This window comes from Coregonus lavaretus, assembly GCF_964263955.1.
Source record: "Coregonus lavaretus genome assembly, chromosome: 7".
Classification (NCBI taxonomy): domain Eukaryota; kingdom Metazoa; phylum Chordata; class Actinopteri; order Salmoniformes; family Salmonidae; genus Coregonus; species Coregonus lavaretus.
This window is the reverse complement of record NC_139994.1, coordinates 4,564,810-4,583,687: the sequence shown is the minus strand read 5'-3', so window position 1 is coordinate 4,583,687 and position 18,878 is coordinate 4,564,810. Positions and strand designations below refer to the sequence as shown.

Genomic DNA, 18,878 nt, shown 5'->3' with positions numbered 1-18,878 from the left:
AAGGTGGTGGGCTCTGTTCTATTCAGAAAGTGTGAGGAGTGTGTGTCCAGTCAGTGTCCGGGTCTAACAGTATGACCCCTAACCTCAGGTCGTCTGAGGACCAAGCAGCCTCTCACCACGGCAACAAGCATCAGCCAGGTGGACTCCCGGGGACGCGCCCGCACCAAGATGGTGTCCCAGTCACAACGTAAGGAGAAACACACACACATGCCTTAAACACACACACACACACACACACACACACACACACACACACACACACACACACACACGTTCACACAACTTTTGAGCCTCAAATACCACATCCCTCACATACACACAATGTAACACTGCTGTGAATGTATAAGTGTGTTTGGCCGTGTGTGTTTGCGAGATAAGTTATACACACTCTTTCTGTAGTCACTGCTGCTATCCGTCACAGTGACAATAAGCTCCTGTAAATGTTTTGTATACCTCTTAGGTTCCTACGAATCAGATTGCACACCAGGTATTGTGTATGTGTGTGTGTGTGTTTTGCAGTGGGTTAGACGGACCCATTATGTTGCTCTCATGGTCACCTTTGTTTTTTGTGAGAGGGGGTGTTTTCTCTGCATGCTCTGTTGTCTCACCACTGAGAGTGTTTTGTTGTTGGTGTGAAGAGTCCAGGTCTGCCAATAGTAATACCAAAACATGACAAAATACAACTAACGCGGCACCCGGCGCTAACTAACGCGGCACCAGGCGCTAACTAACGCGGCACCAGGCGCTAACTAACGCGGCACCAGGCGCTAACTAACGCGGCACCCGGCGCTAACTAACGCGGCACCCGGCGCTAACTAACGCGGCACCCGGCGCTAACTAACGCGGCACCCGGCGCTAACTAACGCGGCACCCGGCGCTAACTAACGCGGCACCCGGCGCTAACTAACGCGGCACCCGGCGCTAACTAACGCGGCACCCGGCGCTAACTAACCAGGCGCTAACAAACGCGGCACCAGGCGCTAACTAACTCGTTCTGACCTCTCTGGAACCAGCGTAGCAGTGTGTGTTTAAATAAACTGTAGTGACCATTAAGCCCCCAAATCATAATCCAAATGATGGATTATGGGTTTGATGTGAAAATCAGGAATCTGCTGCCACAGATGAGTTCAAATGGGATCACTCTGATGAGGCTCCCACTGAGATTAACAGAGAGAAAATTAAGAATGATGTGGGAGATAGCTTTGGGATAGAGAGCTGTGCTAGTGCAGTGCAGGTTTTGGGTGTGTGTGTGTGTGTGAGTGTGTGTTTTTAGAGCATTTTTACTTTAAGGTGTTTTTATTTCCTCCATTGTAAAGCTGCTTTGCTTTGTCAGCGATACGTCTGCGTCACACACCGGCTACCCATCATGCAATGTTTTACTGTTCCTCCATCAAGCATCACAGCTGGCTCCGTGTGTGTCAGCCTTCAAAGTTTATTCTATATTTATTAATATTTCATTGATACATTTATTTCCGTGTTTTGAAGCGTGTTCATTGTCGCTTTCATTCTCTCGTCTAGGAACGCTCGGAATGCTCCCATGATGCTCTCTGTGTTCTAACTCCCATGGTGCTTTGTGCTCTTAACACCCATAATCCATCTTGTTTAATTTCCTGTTCCTGTCCCCGCCTCCGCTCCCTTCCCAACCAATGGTCTTACGGCTCCTCCCCCCTCTTTCCAATCCCTCCTTCTCGTTGATGCAGGATCTCAATCTGCTACCCCCGTTGGTAAGAATCTAACGTCTACTACCTGTTACCCTCACCCCCTCTCTCACCCTTCATCTGTTCTCACCCCTCACCCAAGCTGGTCACCTAAAGCTCCACCCCTTCTCTGGCTGAAGCATGCTGGGACTTTTAGTTCAAACTGAAACATGGCTTTCTGCCTTCTATGACTCTTTACTCTCTGAGCTGAGGCCTGTGTCTACCTGTTAGGAGGTAGCAGAGGGGATGAGGGGATAGATGCAGGAGATATGAGAGAGAAGGGGAGGGAGCGATGCATTGGGTGATTCTGATGCATGGGAAGTAGACTGCCATTTGACCAGCATGCTCTGACAGACCAGACCACTCTGAGGTGGGGTTGTAGGGACACGGAGGTATCTTAGTCACGTAGTGTTGGCTCCATCTCACTGGGTGTTACAAGTCACTCATAGTGGTGTGTGTGTAGTATGGTTTGTGTATTCTAGAATGGTTTGTGTATTCTAGAATGGTTTGTGTATTCTAGAATGGTTTGTGTATTCTAGTATGGTTTGTGTATTCTAGTATGGTTTGTGTATTCTAGTATGGTTTGTGTATTCTAGTATGGTTTGTGTATTCTAGTATGGTTTGTGTATTCTAGTATGGTTTGTGTATTCTAGTATGGTTTGTGTATTCTGCGTGTGTGGTGAAATAGATTGATTTGATACGTTTCAGTTGTGTGGTAAACAGTTTTTCTCACTTGTGCCACATTACCCTCTCTTTCCACACATTTCACTTTCACACCTCTTCACGTCTGTCTTTGAGTTAAGATTTTACATTTACATTTTAGTCATTTAGCAGACGCTCTTATCCAGAGCGACTTAGTTAGTGAGTGCATACATTTTTTTTATTTTTTATTATTTTTATTTTTTAAATCATTTTTTTCATAAGATAGATCACAAAACTAAGGCATGTGTAGATCTGTGTCAGTCACCATGAGGCATTATGGGCAGTGTGATTGGCGACTGGAGGAATGAAGAACATATATTCTACTCCATGTCATTATTTGGGAATAAGCAAACGACCCACCGAAGATGACCGTCTCAAAGCTGGTCCACTGAGTCTGGTTGAAAACAACCCCTAACCCTGAAATCAAAATGGCTGAAGTTCCATGGAGTCCATTCACCATGTTCCTACACAGATCTAGTTCCTTCTGATCTGCTTACCAGACCTGGGTCAATAATACACTCAAATATTTTCAAAGACTTTAGTTGCACTTGATTTACTATTGAAGTAATGGGAATAATACTCCCATAAGGTACAAACAAGTGCACCTTGTACTTTTAAGTGTATGTATTTCATTTAACCCAGATCTGATGCAGACATGGTGATGGGGCTAGGGGATGTTGTTGTTATTCCGTAGACAACAGTGTCCCACTCATGACTAGTGTGTGGTCTGTGTCTCTAACTCTCTCCCCTCCCTCCCTCTCTCTCTAGCCGGCAGTCGGAGTGGTTCCCCGGGCCGTGTCCTGACCAGTACAGCTCTGAGTACGCTGGGTTCTGGAGCCCAGAGGGTCCTAGCCGGGGCCGTAGGGGCTGGGACGGGTGGGAGACGTAGCCGCATCCCCCGCAGCCAGGGCTGCTCACGAGACTCCTCCCCTACACGCCTGTCTGTTGGTGAGTAGGGCACACGGTTCCCCAAGCCGCCTCCTTTTCCTTACTCGACAGGATGCATTGATTTTTATCTTTGTTTGTTATTTCTAAACCAATAAAATCGTCCCCTCCCCCATTGGCCTGCTTCTGTTTCTTCCTGCTCACGCCTGATTGGCTAAGGCCCAGAGATTGACAGGTTTCACACACACACACACACACACACACACACACACACACACACACAGGGGTTCTGCGCGCATCTCCCTCTTGACTCTTACCTCGTTGTCATGACAACTTGATCAATCCCCACCAATCGCATGCTTCCCTTGCCACCGCATCGTTGTGTGATGATGTCACAGATCAGTCCGTTCGTTTCTCCCAACAACTTTGAAAGCAATAATTATTTTAAAGCTGACGTCTCTATTTTACTCCCTCTGTCTTCTTCCTCTCCTACCTCTTTCCTCTGGTCTCCAGCTCCTTCCAGTATTAGTTCCATCTACAAAGGAGCGAGCAGAGGAGGTAAGAACTCTCCGACTCCATCCCTCTAACAACTCCATCTCTCTGCCCACGTCCCTCCATCTCCATGTCTTTCTATCTCCATCTCTCTGTCCACCCCTCCATCTCTCTGTCCACCCCTCCATCTCTCTGTCCACCCCTCCATCTCTCTGTCCACCCCTCCATCTCTCTGTCCACCCCTCCATCTCTCTGTCCACCCCTCCATCTCTCTGTCCACCCCTCCATCTCTCTGTCCACCCCTCCATCTCTCTGTCCACCCCTCCATCTCTCTGTCCTCCCCTCCATCTCTCTGTACACCCCTCCATCTCTCTGTACACCCCTCCATCTCTCTCGCCAGCACTCTATCTCACTCTCTCATCCCCCTCCATCTCTTTCACGCCATTCCGTCAGGCTGTTGATCACCGCCTCAAAATACCAGAATCCTCCTCTCTAACCTCCTAACTCATGGCTGTGTGTGTCATGGCGATGGGTTGCCATGGTAATCATGGTGACAATTTGCATCTTGCCACTAACCAATTGGCCGCAGGTGTGAATGAAGCGTCGAAGGATCGGTGACATTACACTTCCTTAGTCTGTGGTTAACTCTGATTGGTGCGTGTGTGCCGGCTCTTACCAATGAACATTCAGGATGAGCTTGATGCTTATTGGATAAAAACAGAGATCCTCCCCCCCTCACCCCCCTCTTTAATCTGCTTCTCATTTCTTCCGTCCGTCCGTCTGTCTGTCTGTCTGTCTGTCTGTCTGTCTGTCTGTGTCTGTCTGTGTCTGTCTGTGTCTGTCTGTGTCTGTCTGTGTCTGTCTGTCTGTCTGTCTGTCTGTCTGAAAGAGGAACCAGCAGTAGGCTTGGGCTGTATCCATATTGTCATACCTTCATACCGACCATGTGCCATCCCGGGATATTCAGTAATACCGGCGTTGAACACAAGGGGCGCTATTTTCTAACCCCGCTGACTGAGCCTCTGTAATCCGAAAGGTTAAGAATGCTAACAAGTACGTGTAAAATCCCATAGCGAATGCTAGGTAAATGCTAACGAGCGCATTGCGAACATCTTATACAGTCTCTGGCATAAACTATGTGCAGGACAGACATCCCAGCTCATAAAGTCATACAAGTAACTCTCAAAAATGCTACTCACAGGTGGCTGCACGTACAAAACAAACATTAGCCAGCAAGGCTCTTGATTCTCAGCTGTTACCAAGAGAACCTAGCAACTAAATTAGCAAACCAAATGCACAACTGCAGAGCATTTAGCTCATTTGAGACTAACTTTAATAGTTGTAAGGTATCTAGCTAGCTAGCAAACATTTAGTTGTGAATTCCATACGGTAACTAGATCACCTGGTGTTTCGCTGCACAACAACAAGTGACTCACAAGGCTCTGGTCTCTCGTTGTGTGCTTGTGATTGGGGACTACCGGTAAGCTTCATAATGAAGAACGTGATCTGCTTTATCGCCTTAACATATTGTACAAGTTGACTGCAGGTATTTACTTAAAAGTAGCTACAAATACTCAAATGTATAAAAGTGTTGACGGTATTGGAAAAACCATCCCGTGGCTATTTCCAAATACCTGGTATACGGTATACCGCCCAAGCCTAGCGCGAGTCATGTCATTTCTGAGCCCAGCAATCTTGTACTCTCTAGGGCTGTCTCAACAGGCTATTATGGCTTCCTCTGTAAGACACTGTAGACTATTGAGACTCACCCATGAAGCCAGTAGGGCTGTACTCTTATTCGGTCCTGTCTATCAGTGTCACTCTAATGTCTCTCTCTCTCTCTCGCTCTCTCTCTCTCTCTCTCTCTCTCACGCGCGCTCTCTCTCTCTCTGTCTCTGTCTCTCTCTGTCTCTGTCTCTGTCTCTCTCTGTCTCTGTCTCTGTCTCTCTCTCTCTGTGTTAATTTGTTGTTCTATCCCTCTTTATTTTTCTCCTTTGTCCTCTCTCTCTGTGTCTATCCGTTTCCCTTACCCTCGGCCTCCCCTCCCCTCCCCTCCCCTCCCCTCGGCCTCCCCTCCCCTCCCCCTGGGACATTACCATGGTGTACTGTAGCTCGGGGCAGTCGTATCCCTCGGCCCAGTATGAGTCAGGGCTGTAGCAGGGAGGCCAGCAGAGAGAGCAGCAGAGACACCAGCCCTGTACGCTCCTTTACACCCCTGGGTGAGTAACACACACACACACCATCGACACTACATAGTAACACACACACACACACACCATCGACACTACATAGAAACACACACACACACACACCATCGACACTACGTAGTAACACACACACACACACACACACACATCATCGACACTACGTAGTAACACACACACACACACACACACACATCATCGACACTACGTAGTAACACACAAACACATCATCGACGCCACTAAATAACACACACACATCATCGACACTACGTAGTAACACACACACACACACACACATCATCGACACTACGTAGTAACACACACACACACACACACACACATCATCGACACTACGTAGTAACACACAAACACATCATCGACGCCACTAAATAACACACATACATCATCGACACCACGTAGTAACACACAAACAAAGACAAGCCATCATTATGGAACAACAAAACGGACAACCTTGCAGACATTTGATCCAACGTCAACACGTGCTAGCCTTTGGATGTCATTAATCCACTGTAGAACACTTAACCGGACCAGGAGCGCACAGGCAGGCAGGCAGCAAGAAAGCCGTGCCTCAACACTAAGGTAGATTATTCCCAGCCGTTTGGACTGCCTGGGCTAGTGGAGATCACTCCTTGCTACAGAAATGGAATACTGTCAGACGCTGTAGGGAAGCAGAACTGGACCTTTATAGGGCTACTACTACACACACTCTGACATGTTACATGGTTCTGGGTCTCACTTTCTCTCACACACTGTGTGAGTGGGTTCTAACGGTGGGTGGGGGGGTGTGTGTTTCTGTGTGTTTCTACATGTGTGTCTGTGTGTTTCTACGTGGTTGATGGTTGCAGCGTCGCGCCACTACTCTCGCTCCACGGGAGCTCTCCACACCGCCGATGCTTTAGGGGCCGCAGGTGAACAATGAGTACCTCTATCCTCTTTCTCTCTCTCCATCCGCTTGAGTCCTTCTCTTTTACGTTCTCTACAGCTACTCCTCCTTTTTTTTTTTCCTTCCTTCTCTTCCTGGACCTCAAGTTTCCGCCACCCCGTTCAGTTGCTATGACAACCATTTTGTCTTCATTCCGATGATGCATTTGTAATCGCGCTTCCCTCACTTATCGATTTCCTGATTTTAGCCCCACTTCCCTTCGACACGGACACGCCCCCGCACAGCGTCCTCCATGTTTGTTTTTTGTTTACTCCCATCATGCTTTGCATGGAAGGTCACAGCTCTTGGGGTCAAGGTTCATTTGGTTATTTATTTACCATGCCATCTAGCCGGGGGGGGGGGGGGGGGGGTTGTTATGTGATTGGTGGAGGTCGGAGGGAGGTCGGTGATCGGATCGGGTGGGTGAGCGTGGGAGGGAGAAGGTTGGATGGGGTGGGAGGTCGAAGGGGGTGGGGGAGGGAGGGAAGAGGTTGGTGAGGGAGTGAATAGGAGAGGAGGTCGGAGGCGATGAGGAGGTTGGAGATGATGAGGGTGGGAGGGAGGAGGTCGGAGGCGATGAGGAGGTCGGAGACGAGGGTGGGAGGGAGGAGGTCGGAGGGGATGAGGAGGTCGGAGGCGATGAGGGTGGGAGGGAGGAGGTCGGAGGCGATGAGGAGGTCGGAGACGATGAGGGTGGGAGGGAGGAGGTCGGAGGCGATGAGGGAGGAGGTCGGAGGCGATGAGGAGGTCGGAGACGATGAGGGTGGGAGGGAGGAGGTCGGAGGCGATGAGGAGGTCGGAGACGGAGGGGATGAGGAGGTCGGAGGCGATGAGGGTGGGAGGTCGGAGGCGATGAGGAGGTCGGAGACGATGAGGGTGGGAGGGAGGAGGTTGTTGGGTGAGGGTGGAAGGGATTGCAATTTGATGTGTTTGACTGCATCTATAATATGTGCGTTTCAGGGTCTCTCTTTCGCTCTCTCTGTCCTCCCTCCAGGGTCAGGCTACAGTATCAGTCATCTGCCGTCGTCCGTCAGCGCCATGAGAGTCCTCAACACAGGATCTGATATAGAGGAGGCCCTCGCCGACGCCCTGGTACACATCAACTCTCTCCCTGTCTCTATCATGGCTCATTATATACACACATACAAGCACTTACACTGTACACACACACTCTCTCTCACACTAACTCAAAGTGGTATTTAAAGTCAGGGTCGCGACCCATAGTGAGGTTATTTACATTTTTAATAAGTGAGATGAAAATGGAATGAATTGAAGGTTATTTGTTGATGTAAAAAATTTACATTTACTGATTTTTAAAAGTTTCTGTCATTATATTTGGGATATGGTGAAAAACATGGGTTCCCTGTTGAAAAGGTTTGAATAACACTGCACTAACTGTTGTGGTGACTAACCACTGGTTCCTCCTCTGTTTAACGCTATCAGCTGTTGGGGGACATGAGATCCAAGGTCAGCTTCTCTATCTGCTTGTGTGTGTGTTGTGTGTGTTGTATGTGTACATGTTACAAAAAACGCCAAGTATGTTTCTCTCTCTCTCTCTCTCTCTCCCTCCCCCTGTAGACGAAGCCAGCGCGCCGGCGCTATGAGAACTATGGGATGTGTTCGGATGATGACGCTAACAGTGACGCGTCCAGCGCCTGCTCAGAGCGCTCCTACAGCTCCAGGAACGGAGGGGCCATCCCGACGTACATGAGACAGACTGACGACGTGGCCGAGGTCAGAAATCATTGATTTATTGGCACCATGTGCAAATAACATTCCCTTATTCCAATCATTTCAAGCACTTCTGTTCAGATAATCCCCCATGCTTTCTGTGGATTCCTGTCTGAAGATTCAATAGTTCATTTATTTAGGACGTTGTCATCCATCCTTTAACCCTCTGTCCCCCAGGTGTTGAACCGCTGTGCCAGTGCTAACTGGTCGGAGAGGAAGGAGGGGCTTCTGGGTCTACAGGCTCTACTGAAGAACCAATGCACCCTCAGGTCAGCCTATCACAACGTAGGGTTTAACCTGGCAACCTATGACAACGCAGGGTTTCACTTGGCAGCCTATCACAACGCAGGGTTTCACCTGGCAGCCTATCACAAATGCAGCCAGAGAAAAAGTTTATCCGATGCAATACATGCTACCATAGCTGTATTCACCTTTGTCTAACCGTTTGGGGTGTGTGTGTGTGTGTGTGTGTGTGTGTGTGTGTGTGTGTGTGTACACAGTCGTGTGGAGCTGAAGAGGTTGTGTGAAATCTTCACCAGGATGTTTGCAGACCCCCACAGTAAGGTATGGATGCATGCACAGCTACCACACACACACACACACACACACACACACCTTACACACACACACACACACACAGTCACCTTACACACACAAACACACACACACACACACAGTCACCTTACACACACACACACACACAACACACAGACACCTTACACACACCTGCGTTTATACTAGATTCTGCCGAAAACAACACTCACTAAACTAGGTTCTGCAAACACACATTTATTCTCACACACGGAAACACACAGACACACAGAAACACACAGACACACAGAAACACACAGACACACACAGACACACAGACACACAGAAACACACAGACACACAGAAACACACAGACACACAGACACACAGACACACAGAAACACACAGACACACAGAAACACACAGACACACAGACACACAGACACACAGACACACAGAAACACACAGACACAGACACACACAGACACACACAGACACACACAGACACACACAGACACACACAGACACACACAGACACACACAGACACACTAAGACTCATAATCAGACCAAAAGTAATGTGCACACACATACAGCATGTTCTGCGTGCGGCGGGATCTGACTGGTTTCTAACGGCATGCCACGCCTGGGTCTGTGTGTGACCTCACTCCGCTAGCCAATGGGATTGCTCTCTCACTGCTCTTCAGCCAATCCGCTGGTTGTGCTAACCTCGCTCACGGCAACTCCTCCCCTCTTCCTCCCTGCGTGATCTATATACGGTTCGTCCTGCCCCCTCTAATGGCACTCCCCCTCCCCTCCTGCCGGCGTTTAGTGTTCCCCCAACCTGCTCCCCCGTACAAAGGTTAGTGTGTGTTCCCCCTGCCGCCCCCAACCGCACGTCCTGCCCCTCGTCTGACGGTACCGGTTGTGACTTTCAGCGAGAATCCGGATCTAGGGTCTTTGGAACGGCAGAATCCGGTGTAAGCTCAGCCTCCTTCAAGGTACACCTAAACATCACACACTTCTCTCTTCGGCTCTCTCTCTCTCTCTCTTTCTCTCTCGTGTGTATACAGGCACAGAGATTCCTATAAGAATCAGGAGGTTCTGATAAGAGGGCTGCAGTCCTAGTCTGATATGACATCACAATACAACCTGTTTCAGTCCTAGTCTGATATGACATCACAATACCACCTGTTTCAGTCCTAGTCTGATATGACATCACAATACAACCTGTTTCAGTCCTAGTCTGATATGACATCACAATACCACCTGTTTCAGTCCTAGTCTGATATGACATCACAATACAACCTGTTTCAGTCCTAGTCTGATATGACATCACAATACCACCTGTTTCAGTCCTTGTCTGATATGACATCACAATACCACCTGTTTCAGTCCTAGTTTGATATGACATCACAATACCACCTGTTTCAGTCCTAGTCTGATATGACATCACAATACCACCTGTTTCAGTCCTAGTCAGATATGACATCACAATACCACCTGTTTCAGTCCTAGTTTGATATGACATCACAATACCACCTGTTTTAGTCCTAGTCTGATATGACATCACAATACCACCTGTTTCAGTCCTAGTCTGATATGGCATCACAATACCACCTGTTTCAGTGCTAGTCTGATATGACATCACAATACAACCTGTTTCAGTCCTAGTCTGATATGACATCACAGTACCACCTGTTTCAGTCCTAGTCTGATATGACATCACAGCACCACCTGTTTCAGTCCTAGTCTGACATCACAGTACCACCTGTTTCAGTCCTAGTCTGATATGACATCACAGCACCACCTGTTTCAGTCCTAGTCTGACATCACAGTACCACCTGTTTCAGTCCTAGTCTGTTATGACATCAAAATACCACTTGTTTCAGTTCACGGGTACTCTGACACCAGTCCGAGTCGGGAAGTGGTGTGTGTACACTGCACACATATCTCTGTGCGCGTTTGATGAGAGAGTGTGTGTGTGTGCGTGCTCGTGTGTGTGTGTGTGTGTGTGTATTTCCCAGGATGCTAACTGTTTGTATGTTTCTCTGTCCTCCATGCTTCTCCTTTGGAACTCTCTGTAGAGAGTAAGTCTGGACAACGTTTATTTTACGTTCAATTAACGTTTTATTAACGTTTGTGGTTGTGACACTAACCTGGTAATCTGATTGGCAACTAATCTCGAATTGATTAATCTGCCGAATGGTAATCTGACTGGGCGGCTAATTGAATGGTTTCCAAGGCAACCAGACTCACTAACCGACCCGGTGATGTCACCCCTCACAGATGTGACATCACTATGAAATCATCACACCCTCCTGTGATTGGTGCTGTTCTGCAGGCGACAGCCAATCAGCATGTGTGTTTAGTGAATACTGAATATTGATTGTGTATTGGTAAACATAATTCTGCTTGCTGCACGCTGACTGGAGTGACTGATTTGATTGGTTGGTTGGTTGTTAAGTGAGTGTAGTTGTCTCTTGCATGGGACCCTGAGCTCCCCTCAGCCTACCCCATAGTACCGGAGTCTGTCTGTTTCTGTGTGTATGCGTGCTGGCGTGTGTACATGAGTGTGTGTTTAAACAGTGTGTACAGTGCGTTCGGGAAGTATTCAGACCCCTTGACTTTTTCCACATTTTGTTACGTTACAGCTTTATTTTATTATGGATATACATATAAATTAAAACAATTACTCATCAATCTACACACAATACCCCATAATGACTAAGCGAAAACAGGTTTTTAGGTTTTCTTTGCAAATGTATGAAAAATAAATAACAGAGATACCTTATTTACATAAGTATTCAGACCCTTTGCTATGAGACTCGAAATTGAGCTCAGGTGCATCCTGTTTCCATTGATCATCCTTGAGATGTTTCTACAACTTGATTGGAGTCCACCTGTGGTAAATTCAATTGATTGGACATGATTTGGAAAGGCACACACCTGTCTATATAAGGTCCCACAGTTGACAGTCCATGTCAGAACAAAAACCAAGCCATGAGGTCGAAGGAATTGTCCGTAGAGCTCCGAGACAGGATTGTGTCGAGGCACAGATCTGGGGAAGGGCAGCAAAAAATGTCTGCAGCATTGAAGGTCCCCAAGAACACAGTGACCTCCATCATTCTTAAATGGAAGAAGTTTGGAACCACCAAGACTCTTCCTAGAGCTGGCAATCGGGGGAGAAGGGCCTTGGTCAGGGAGGTGACCAAGAACCCGATGGTCATTTTGACATGGCTCCAGAGTTTCTCTGTGAAGATGGGAGAATCTTCCAGAAGGACAACCATCTCTGCAGCACTCCACAAATCAGGCCTTTATGGTAGAGTGGCCAGACGCAAGCCACTCCTCAGTAAAAGGCACATGACAGCCCGCTTGGAGTTTGCCAAAAGGCACCTTAAGACTCTCAGACCATGAGAAACAAGATTCTCTGGTCTGATGAAACCAAGATTGAACTCGCCTGAATGCCAAGCGTCATGTCTGGAGGAAACCTGGCACCATCCCTACGGGGAAGCATGGTGGTGGCAGCATCATGCTGTGGGGATGTTTTTCAGTGGCAGAGACTGGGAGACTAGTCAGGATGAGGGAAAGATGAACGGAGCAAAGTACAGAGAGATCCTTGATGAAAACCTGCTCCAGAGCGTTCAGGACCTCAGACTGGGGTGAAGGTTCACCTTCTAACAGGACAACGACCCTAAGCACACAGCCAAGACAACGCAGGAGTGGCTTCGGGACAAGTCTCTGAATGTCCTTGAGGGGCCCAGCCAGAGCCCGGACTTGAACCCAATCGAACATCTCTGGAGAGACCTGAAAATAGCTGTGCAATGACGCTCCCCATCCAACCTGACAGAGCTTGAGAGGATCTGCAGAGAAGAATGGGAGTAACTCCCCAAATACAGGTGTGCCAAGCTTGTAGCGTCATACCCAAGAAAACTCTATGCTGTAATCGCTGCCAAAGGTGCTTCAACAAAGTACTGAGTAAAGGGTCTGAATACTTATGTAAATGCGATATTTCCGTTTTTTATTTTTAATAAAATAGCAACAACCAAAAAGCACCTGTTTTTGCTTTGTCATTCTGGGGTATTGTGTGTAGATTAATGAGGGGGGGGGGGGAACAATTTAATACATTTTAGAATAAGGCTGTAACGTAAAAAAAAAATGTGGAAAAAGTCAAGGTGTCTGAATACTTTCTGAAGGCACTGTGTGTGTTTATATATACAGTATGTGTGGGTGCGTGTACATTATTATGTGTGTGTGTGTGTGTGTGTGTAACCCGATGGCCCCTGTCTCTCCCCAGGTGTTCAGTATGTTCTTGGAGACCCTTGTGGACTTTGTCCTGGTGTATAAAGAAGACCTGCAGGACTGGCTGTTCGTCCTGCTCACCCAGCTGCTGAAGAAGATGGGAGCTGACCTACTGGGATCAGTACAGGCCAAGGTCCAGAGAGCACTGGACATCACACGGTCAGTCTTGGTGTGTGTAAAATGTCAGTCTTGGTGTGTTTCGACGTGTGTGTGTGTGTGTGTGTGTGTGCGTATATCTTATATGTGTGTGTCTGTAACTTACCGTGTGTGTGTGTGTGTGTGTGTGTGTGTGTGTCTGTAACTTACCGTGTGTGTGTGTGTGTGTGTGTGTGTGTCTGTAACTTACCGTGTGTGCGTGTGTGTGTGTGTGTGCGTATATCTTATATGTGTGTGTCTGTAACTTACCGTGTGTGTCTGTAACTTACCGTGTGTGTGTGTGTGTGTGTGCGTATATCTTATATGTGTGTGTCTGTAACTTACCGTGTGTGCGTGTTATCTCCCCTACAGAGAGTCTTTCCCCAACGACCTCCAGTTCACTATCCTCATGAGGTTCACTGTGGACCAGACTCAGACACCCAACCTCAAGGTACACAGCTGGGGGGTGTTGGGGGGTGGTTGTTTTATGTGTGTGTTGGGGGGTGGTTGTTTTATGTGTGTGTAGGGGGGTGGTTGTTATGTGTGTGTTGGGGGGTGGTTGTTTTATGTGTGTGTAGGGGGGTGGTTGTTATGTGTGTGTTGGGGGGTGGTTGTTTTATGTGTGTGTTGGGGGGTGGTTGTTTTATGTGTGTGTTGGGGGGTGGTTGTTTTATGTGTGTGTTGGGGGGTGGTTGTTTTATGTGTGTGTTGGGGGGGTGGTTGTTTTATGTGTGTGTTGGGGGGTGGTTGTTTTATGTGTGTGTTGGGGGGTGGTTGTTTTATGTGTGTGTGTGTTGGGGGGTGGTTGTTTTATGTGTGTGTTGGGGGGTGGTTGTTTTATGTGTGTGTTGGGGGGTGGTTGTTTTATGTGTGTGTTGGGGGGTGGTTGTTTTATGTGTGTGTTGGGGGGTGGTTGTTTTATGTGTGTGTGTTGGGGGGTGGTTGTTTTATGTGTGTGTTGGGGGGTGGTTGTTTTATGTGTGTGTGTTGGGGGGGTGGTTGTTTTATGTGTGTGTTGGGGGGTGGTTGTTTTATGTGTGTGTGTGTTGGGGGGTGGTTGTTTTATGTGTGTGTGTTGGGGGGTGGTTGTTTTATGTGTGTGTGTTGGGGGGGTGGTTGTTTTATGTGTGTGTAGGGGGGTGGTTGTTTTATGTGTGTGTTGGGGGGTGGTTGTTTTATGTGTGTGTTGGGGGGTGGTTGTTTTATGTGTGTGTTGGGGGGTGGTTGTTTTATGTGTGTGTTGGGGGGTGGTTGTTTTATGTGTGTGTTGGGAGGTGGTTGTTTTATGTGTGTGTTGGGGGGTGGTTGTTTTATGTGTGTGTTGGGGGGTGGTTGTTTTATGTGTGTGTTGGGGGGTGGTTGTTTTATGTGTGTGTTGGGGGGTGGTTGTTTTATGTGTGTGTGTTGGGGGGTGGTTGTTTTATGTGTGTGTTGGGGGGTGGTTGTTTTATGTGTGTGTTGGGGGGTGGTTGTTTTATGTGTGTGTTGGGGGGTGGTTGTTTTATGTGTGTGTGTTGGGGGGTGGTTGTTTTATGTGTGTGTTGGGGGGTGGTTGTTTTATGTGTGTGTTGGGGGGTGGTTGTTTTATGTGTGTGTTGGGGGGTGGTTGTTTTATGTGTGTGTTGGGGGGTGGTTGTTTTATGTGTGTGTGTTGGGGGGTGGTTGTTTTATGTGTGTGTGTTGGGGGGTGGTTGTTTTATGTGTGTGTGTTGGGGGGTGGTTGTTTTATGTGTGTGTGTTGGGGGGTGGTTGTTTTATGTGTGTGTGTTGGGGGGTGGTTGTTTTATGTGTGTGTAGGGGGGTGGTTGTTTTATGTGTGTGTAGGGGGGTGGTTGTTTTATGTGTGTGTTGGGGGGTGGTTGTTTTATGTGTGTGTAGGGGGGTGGTTGTTTTATGTGTGTGTAGGGGGGTGGTTGTTTTATGTGTGTGTGCTTTACATGAAGAAAGAGATGGACAGAGTGAGGAGATGATGAGGGATATAGGGAGGGCTGAAAGGACGACAGCCTATCGGTCGCAAGCCTCACCTACTGTATCAGGAACCACCGTTCTGACCTCACGGCTGTTTAACGCTGGCTCCGCCCCCCCCACCCACCCGATCCCTGGACTCTGATTGGATACGACTGACACGCCTCCAATTAAATACACCAACCACTGGCTTTGTTCTGCAGTCTGATCCCTTTCCTACACTCCTCCACTCTATTCCCCCCCCTTCCCTTCCTCCATCTTCTGCTCCCTCTCTCCCCTCCCTCCACCTCCCCTTCTAACCCACAGGCCGGCAGATGGCGATATTGATCTGGTATTGATGGTCCATATTACCGTCCAAACGCTTTGTATGCAGCCGGCAATGCGCTCATATCCGCTGCGGACCAGTTCGTACCCAAAACATTCTCCATTCAGGCTGAAAAGGTGTCAATATCGCAATCTGCCGGCCGGCTTGTGTCTGTCTGTCTCTCTGTCCTCCATCCCCTTCCTCCCCTCTCACTTGCCCTCTCATCTTTTCTCTCCCTCCCCTACCTTCCTCTCTCCCCCTTCTCCCCCCCCCCTCCCTCTCTCTGACACGGTGCTCTCCTCTCTCTCTCTAAGCCTGTGGAGAGGAGGGGGACGTGTTGTGGGCGGCGCGGCATTCAATTACTTCCCCCTGCTTCGAGAGTCACGCGGCGCGAAGTTAAATTGCTCCCCTCTGCCACGAGAGCCCTGAGGCACCACGCCTGCTGCTCTCTGAACGAGCAGGTCTCAGCCTGGAACCAATCTTCCCAGGTCAGTGTGCTCAGGGGGGAGCAATTTTATGACGCGCACACTGAGGAGCAGATGGTCGATGAGGTGTTTTTAATAGAGAGAGAGAGGGAAAGATGGAGAAAATGAATGAAAAATAAAATAAATCAATTAAACGCCGCTCGTGAACGGTGGCTCTTTTCCTTTTAGTTTTCATTTCTCTACATTGGTTCCTCCCTCCATGATAGCTGCGTGACTACAACTGTGGAAGAGATTGGCATCCTACTGCACCCTCCATTGTTGCAGATGTCTGCCTGAAACTACTACTGTTTACTTTGTATTACTGAGTACTTTTAACTTTACCTGGGCTCTGACTAGAGCCAGTTGGGGAACTCCTAGGATGATCCATGATCCACACAGACACAAAATGTCACTGACTGTGTGTGAGTAGGTTGTCTAACGTTTATACTATGACTGTGTGTCTGTGTGTGTGTGTGTGTGTGAGTAGGTTGTCTAACGTTTATACTATGACTGTGTGTCTGTGTGTGTGTGTGTGTGTGTGTGTGTGTGTGTGTGTGTGTGTGTGTGTGTGTCTCTGTGTGTCTCTGTGTGTGTGTGTGTGTGTGTGTGTGTGTGTGTCCAGGTGAAGGTGGCCATTCTGAAGTACATTGAGACCTTGACCCTGCAGATGGAGCCTCAGGACTTTGTGAACTCCAGTGAGACGCGCCTGGCTGTGTCTCGCATCATCACCTGGACCACAGAGCCAAAGAGCTCCGACGTCAGGAAGGTACTGTACGCACGCACACACACACACACACACATTTCTGTGCAAATGGTTGATTTATTGGTTGTAGCAAACTGATTGGTTCCTGATGCGTGTGTGCGTGGTTGGTACATGTTATGTTGTGTATGTAAGTGTTACGAAAAGGCTAAGTATGTTTCTCTCTTTCTCCCCCCCCCCCCCCCCCCTCTCTCTCTCTCCCTGTTTTCCAGGCGGCCCAGTCGGTACTTATCTCATTGTTCCAGTTGAACACTCCAGAGTTCACCATGCTGCTGGCAGCCCTGCCCAAGACCTTCCAGGACGGAGCCACCAAACTGCTACAGAACCACCTGAGGAACACCGGCAACACTGCACAGGTAACTGCACCTGTCCTTGGCTGTACCCCCCTCCCAGCAGGTAACTACACCTGTCCTTGGCTGTACCCCCCCCCCAGCAGGTAACTACACCTGTCCTTGGCTGTACCCCCCCCCAGTTTGGCCTGATGAAGGCTCGTAGGAGTTGGTTATAGACACTGTAAGAACTGATGAGGCTCTGGTGGAAACTAAAAGGCCCTAGCATGTTCTGAGGAATTGATGCTATTGTGTGTTACTCTCTTCCCCCAGGCCCCGATGGGAAGTCCTCTGACACGCCACACCTCCCGCTCTCCTGCCAGCTGGTCCAGCCCCGTCACCTCTCCTACCAAAACATCACAGAACACATCCTCACCCAGGTAACACACACACACCTCCCAGAACACACCCAGGTAACACACACACCTCCCAGAACACACCCAGGTAACACACACACCTCCCAGAACACACCAAGGTAACACCTACACACTTATATAATGTGGACCTATTGCGATGGTAATATGACTGATGTGTTGTGTGCAGTGCGTTTGACTACGACACGGAGAACATGAACTCAGACGACATCTACAGTAGTCTGAGAGGAGTTACGGAGGCCATCCAGAACTTCTCCGTCCGCAGCCAGGAAGACATGAACCAAACGGTGAGGCGAGAGAGAGACTGTGTGAACCCTACACGATGGAATGTGTCTTTATAAATGCCAGCTCGGTTTCTTGATTATTTATACACCACACAGACACACACACACACACAGACACACACACACACACACACAGACACACACTATGTCCTTGACACCAGATAAGTCCTACCACTCCCCCTGTAGGGTGGGAACTGTGTGTAAGGGAGAGAGAGAGACACTGAACTCCAGAACCATATAACCCCATCTGTTGTGACATTGTCTGGGGTCAAAGCATCACATACAGTGACTTCGGAAAGTATTCAGACCCCTTGACTTTTTCCACATTTTGTTACGTTACAGCATTATTCTAAAATTGATCACTGTCTCTCCGTTTCCCTCTGTCTCTCTCCCTCGCTCTCTCTCTGTCTCTCTCCCTCTCTCTGTCTCTCTCCCTCTCCCTCTCTCTGTCTCTCTCCCTCGCTCTCTCTCTGTCTCTCTCCCTCTCTCTGTCTCTCTCCCTCTCCCTCTCTCTGTCTCTCTCCCTCGCTCTCTCTCTGTCTCTCTCCCTCTCTCTGTCTCTCTCCCTCTCCCTCTCTCTGTCTCTCTCCCTCGCTCTCTCTCTCTCTCTCCCTCGCTCTCTCTCTGTCTCTCTCCCTCTCCCTCTCTCTCCCTCTCCCTCTGTCTCTCTCCCCCTCTCTCTCTGTCTCTCTCCCTCGCTCTGTCTCTGTCTCGCTCTCTCCCTCTCCCTCGCTCTGTCTCTGTCTCTCTCCCTCGCTCTGTCTCTCTCCCTCTCTCT

The 18,878-nt window shown here is 48.7% G+C and overlaps 1 protein-coding gene across 1 annotated transcript in view; it reads left to right on the top strand.

Moving 5' to 3' along the window:
• The window catches only part of LOC311131850 (CLIP-associating protein 2-like), a 79,535-nt gene that overhangs the window by 52,394 nt on the left and 8,263 nt on the right, over positions 1-18,878 (top strand). The window contains exons 17-30 of the mRNA XM_084164978.1: positions 89-187; positions 3,168-3,347; positions 3,798-3,842; positions 5,888-5,995; positions 7,918-8,015; positions 8,502-8,657; positions 8,832-8,923; positions 9,155-9,218; positions 13,481-13,644; positions 13,993-14,071; positions 16,976-17,119; positions 17,326-17,469; positions 17,716-17,822; positions 17,986-18,103. Coding sequence (XP_084021104.1) covers positions 89-187; positions 3,168-3,347; positions 3,798-3,842; positions 5,888-5,995; positions 7,918-8,015; positions 8,502-8,657; positions 8,832-8,923; positions 9,155-9,218; positions 13,481-13,644; positions 13,993-14,071; positions 16,976-17,119; positions 17,326-17,469; positions 17,716-17,822; positions 17,986-18,103 — 1,598 coding nt within the window. The remainder of the gene's footprint in view (positions 1-88; positions 188-3,167; positions 3,348-3,797; positions 3,843-5,887; positions 5,996-7,917; positions 8,016-8,501; positions 8,658-8,831; positions 8,924-9,154; positions 9,219-13,480; positions 13,645-13,992; positions 14,072-16,975; positions 17,120-17,325; positions 17,470-17,715; positions 17,823-17,985; positions 18,104-18,878) is intronic.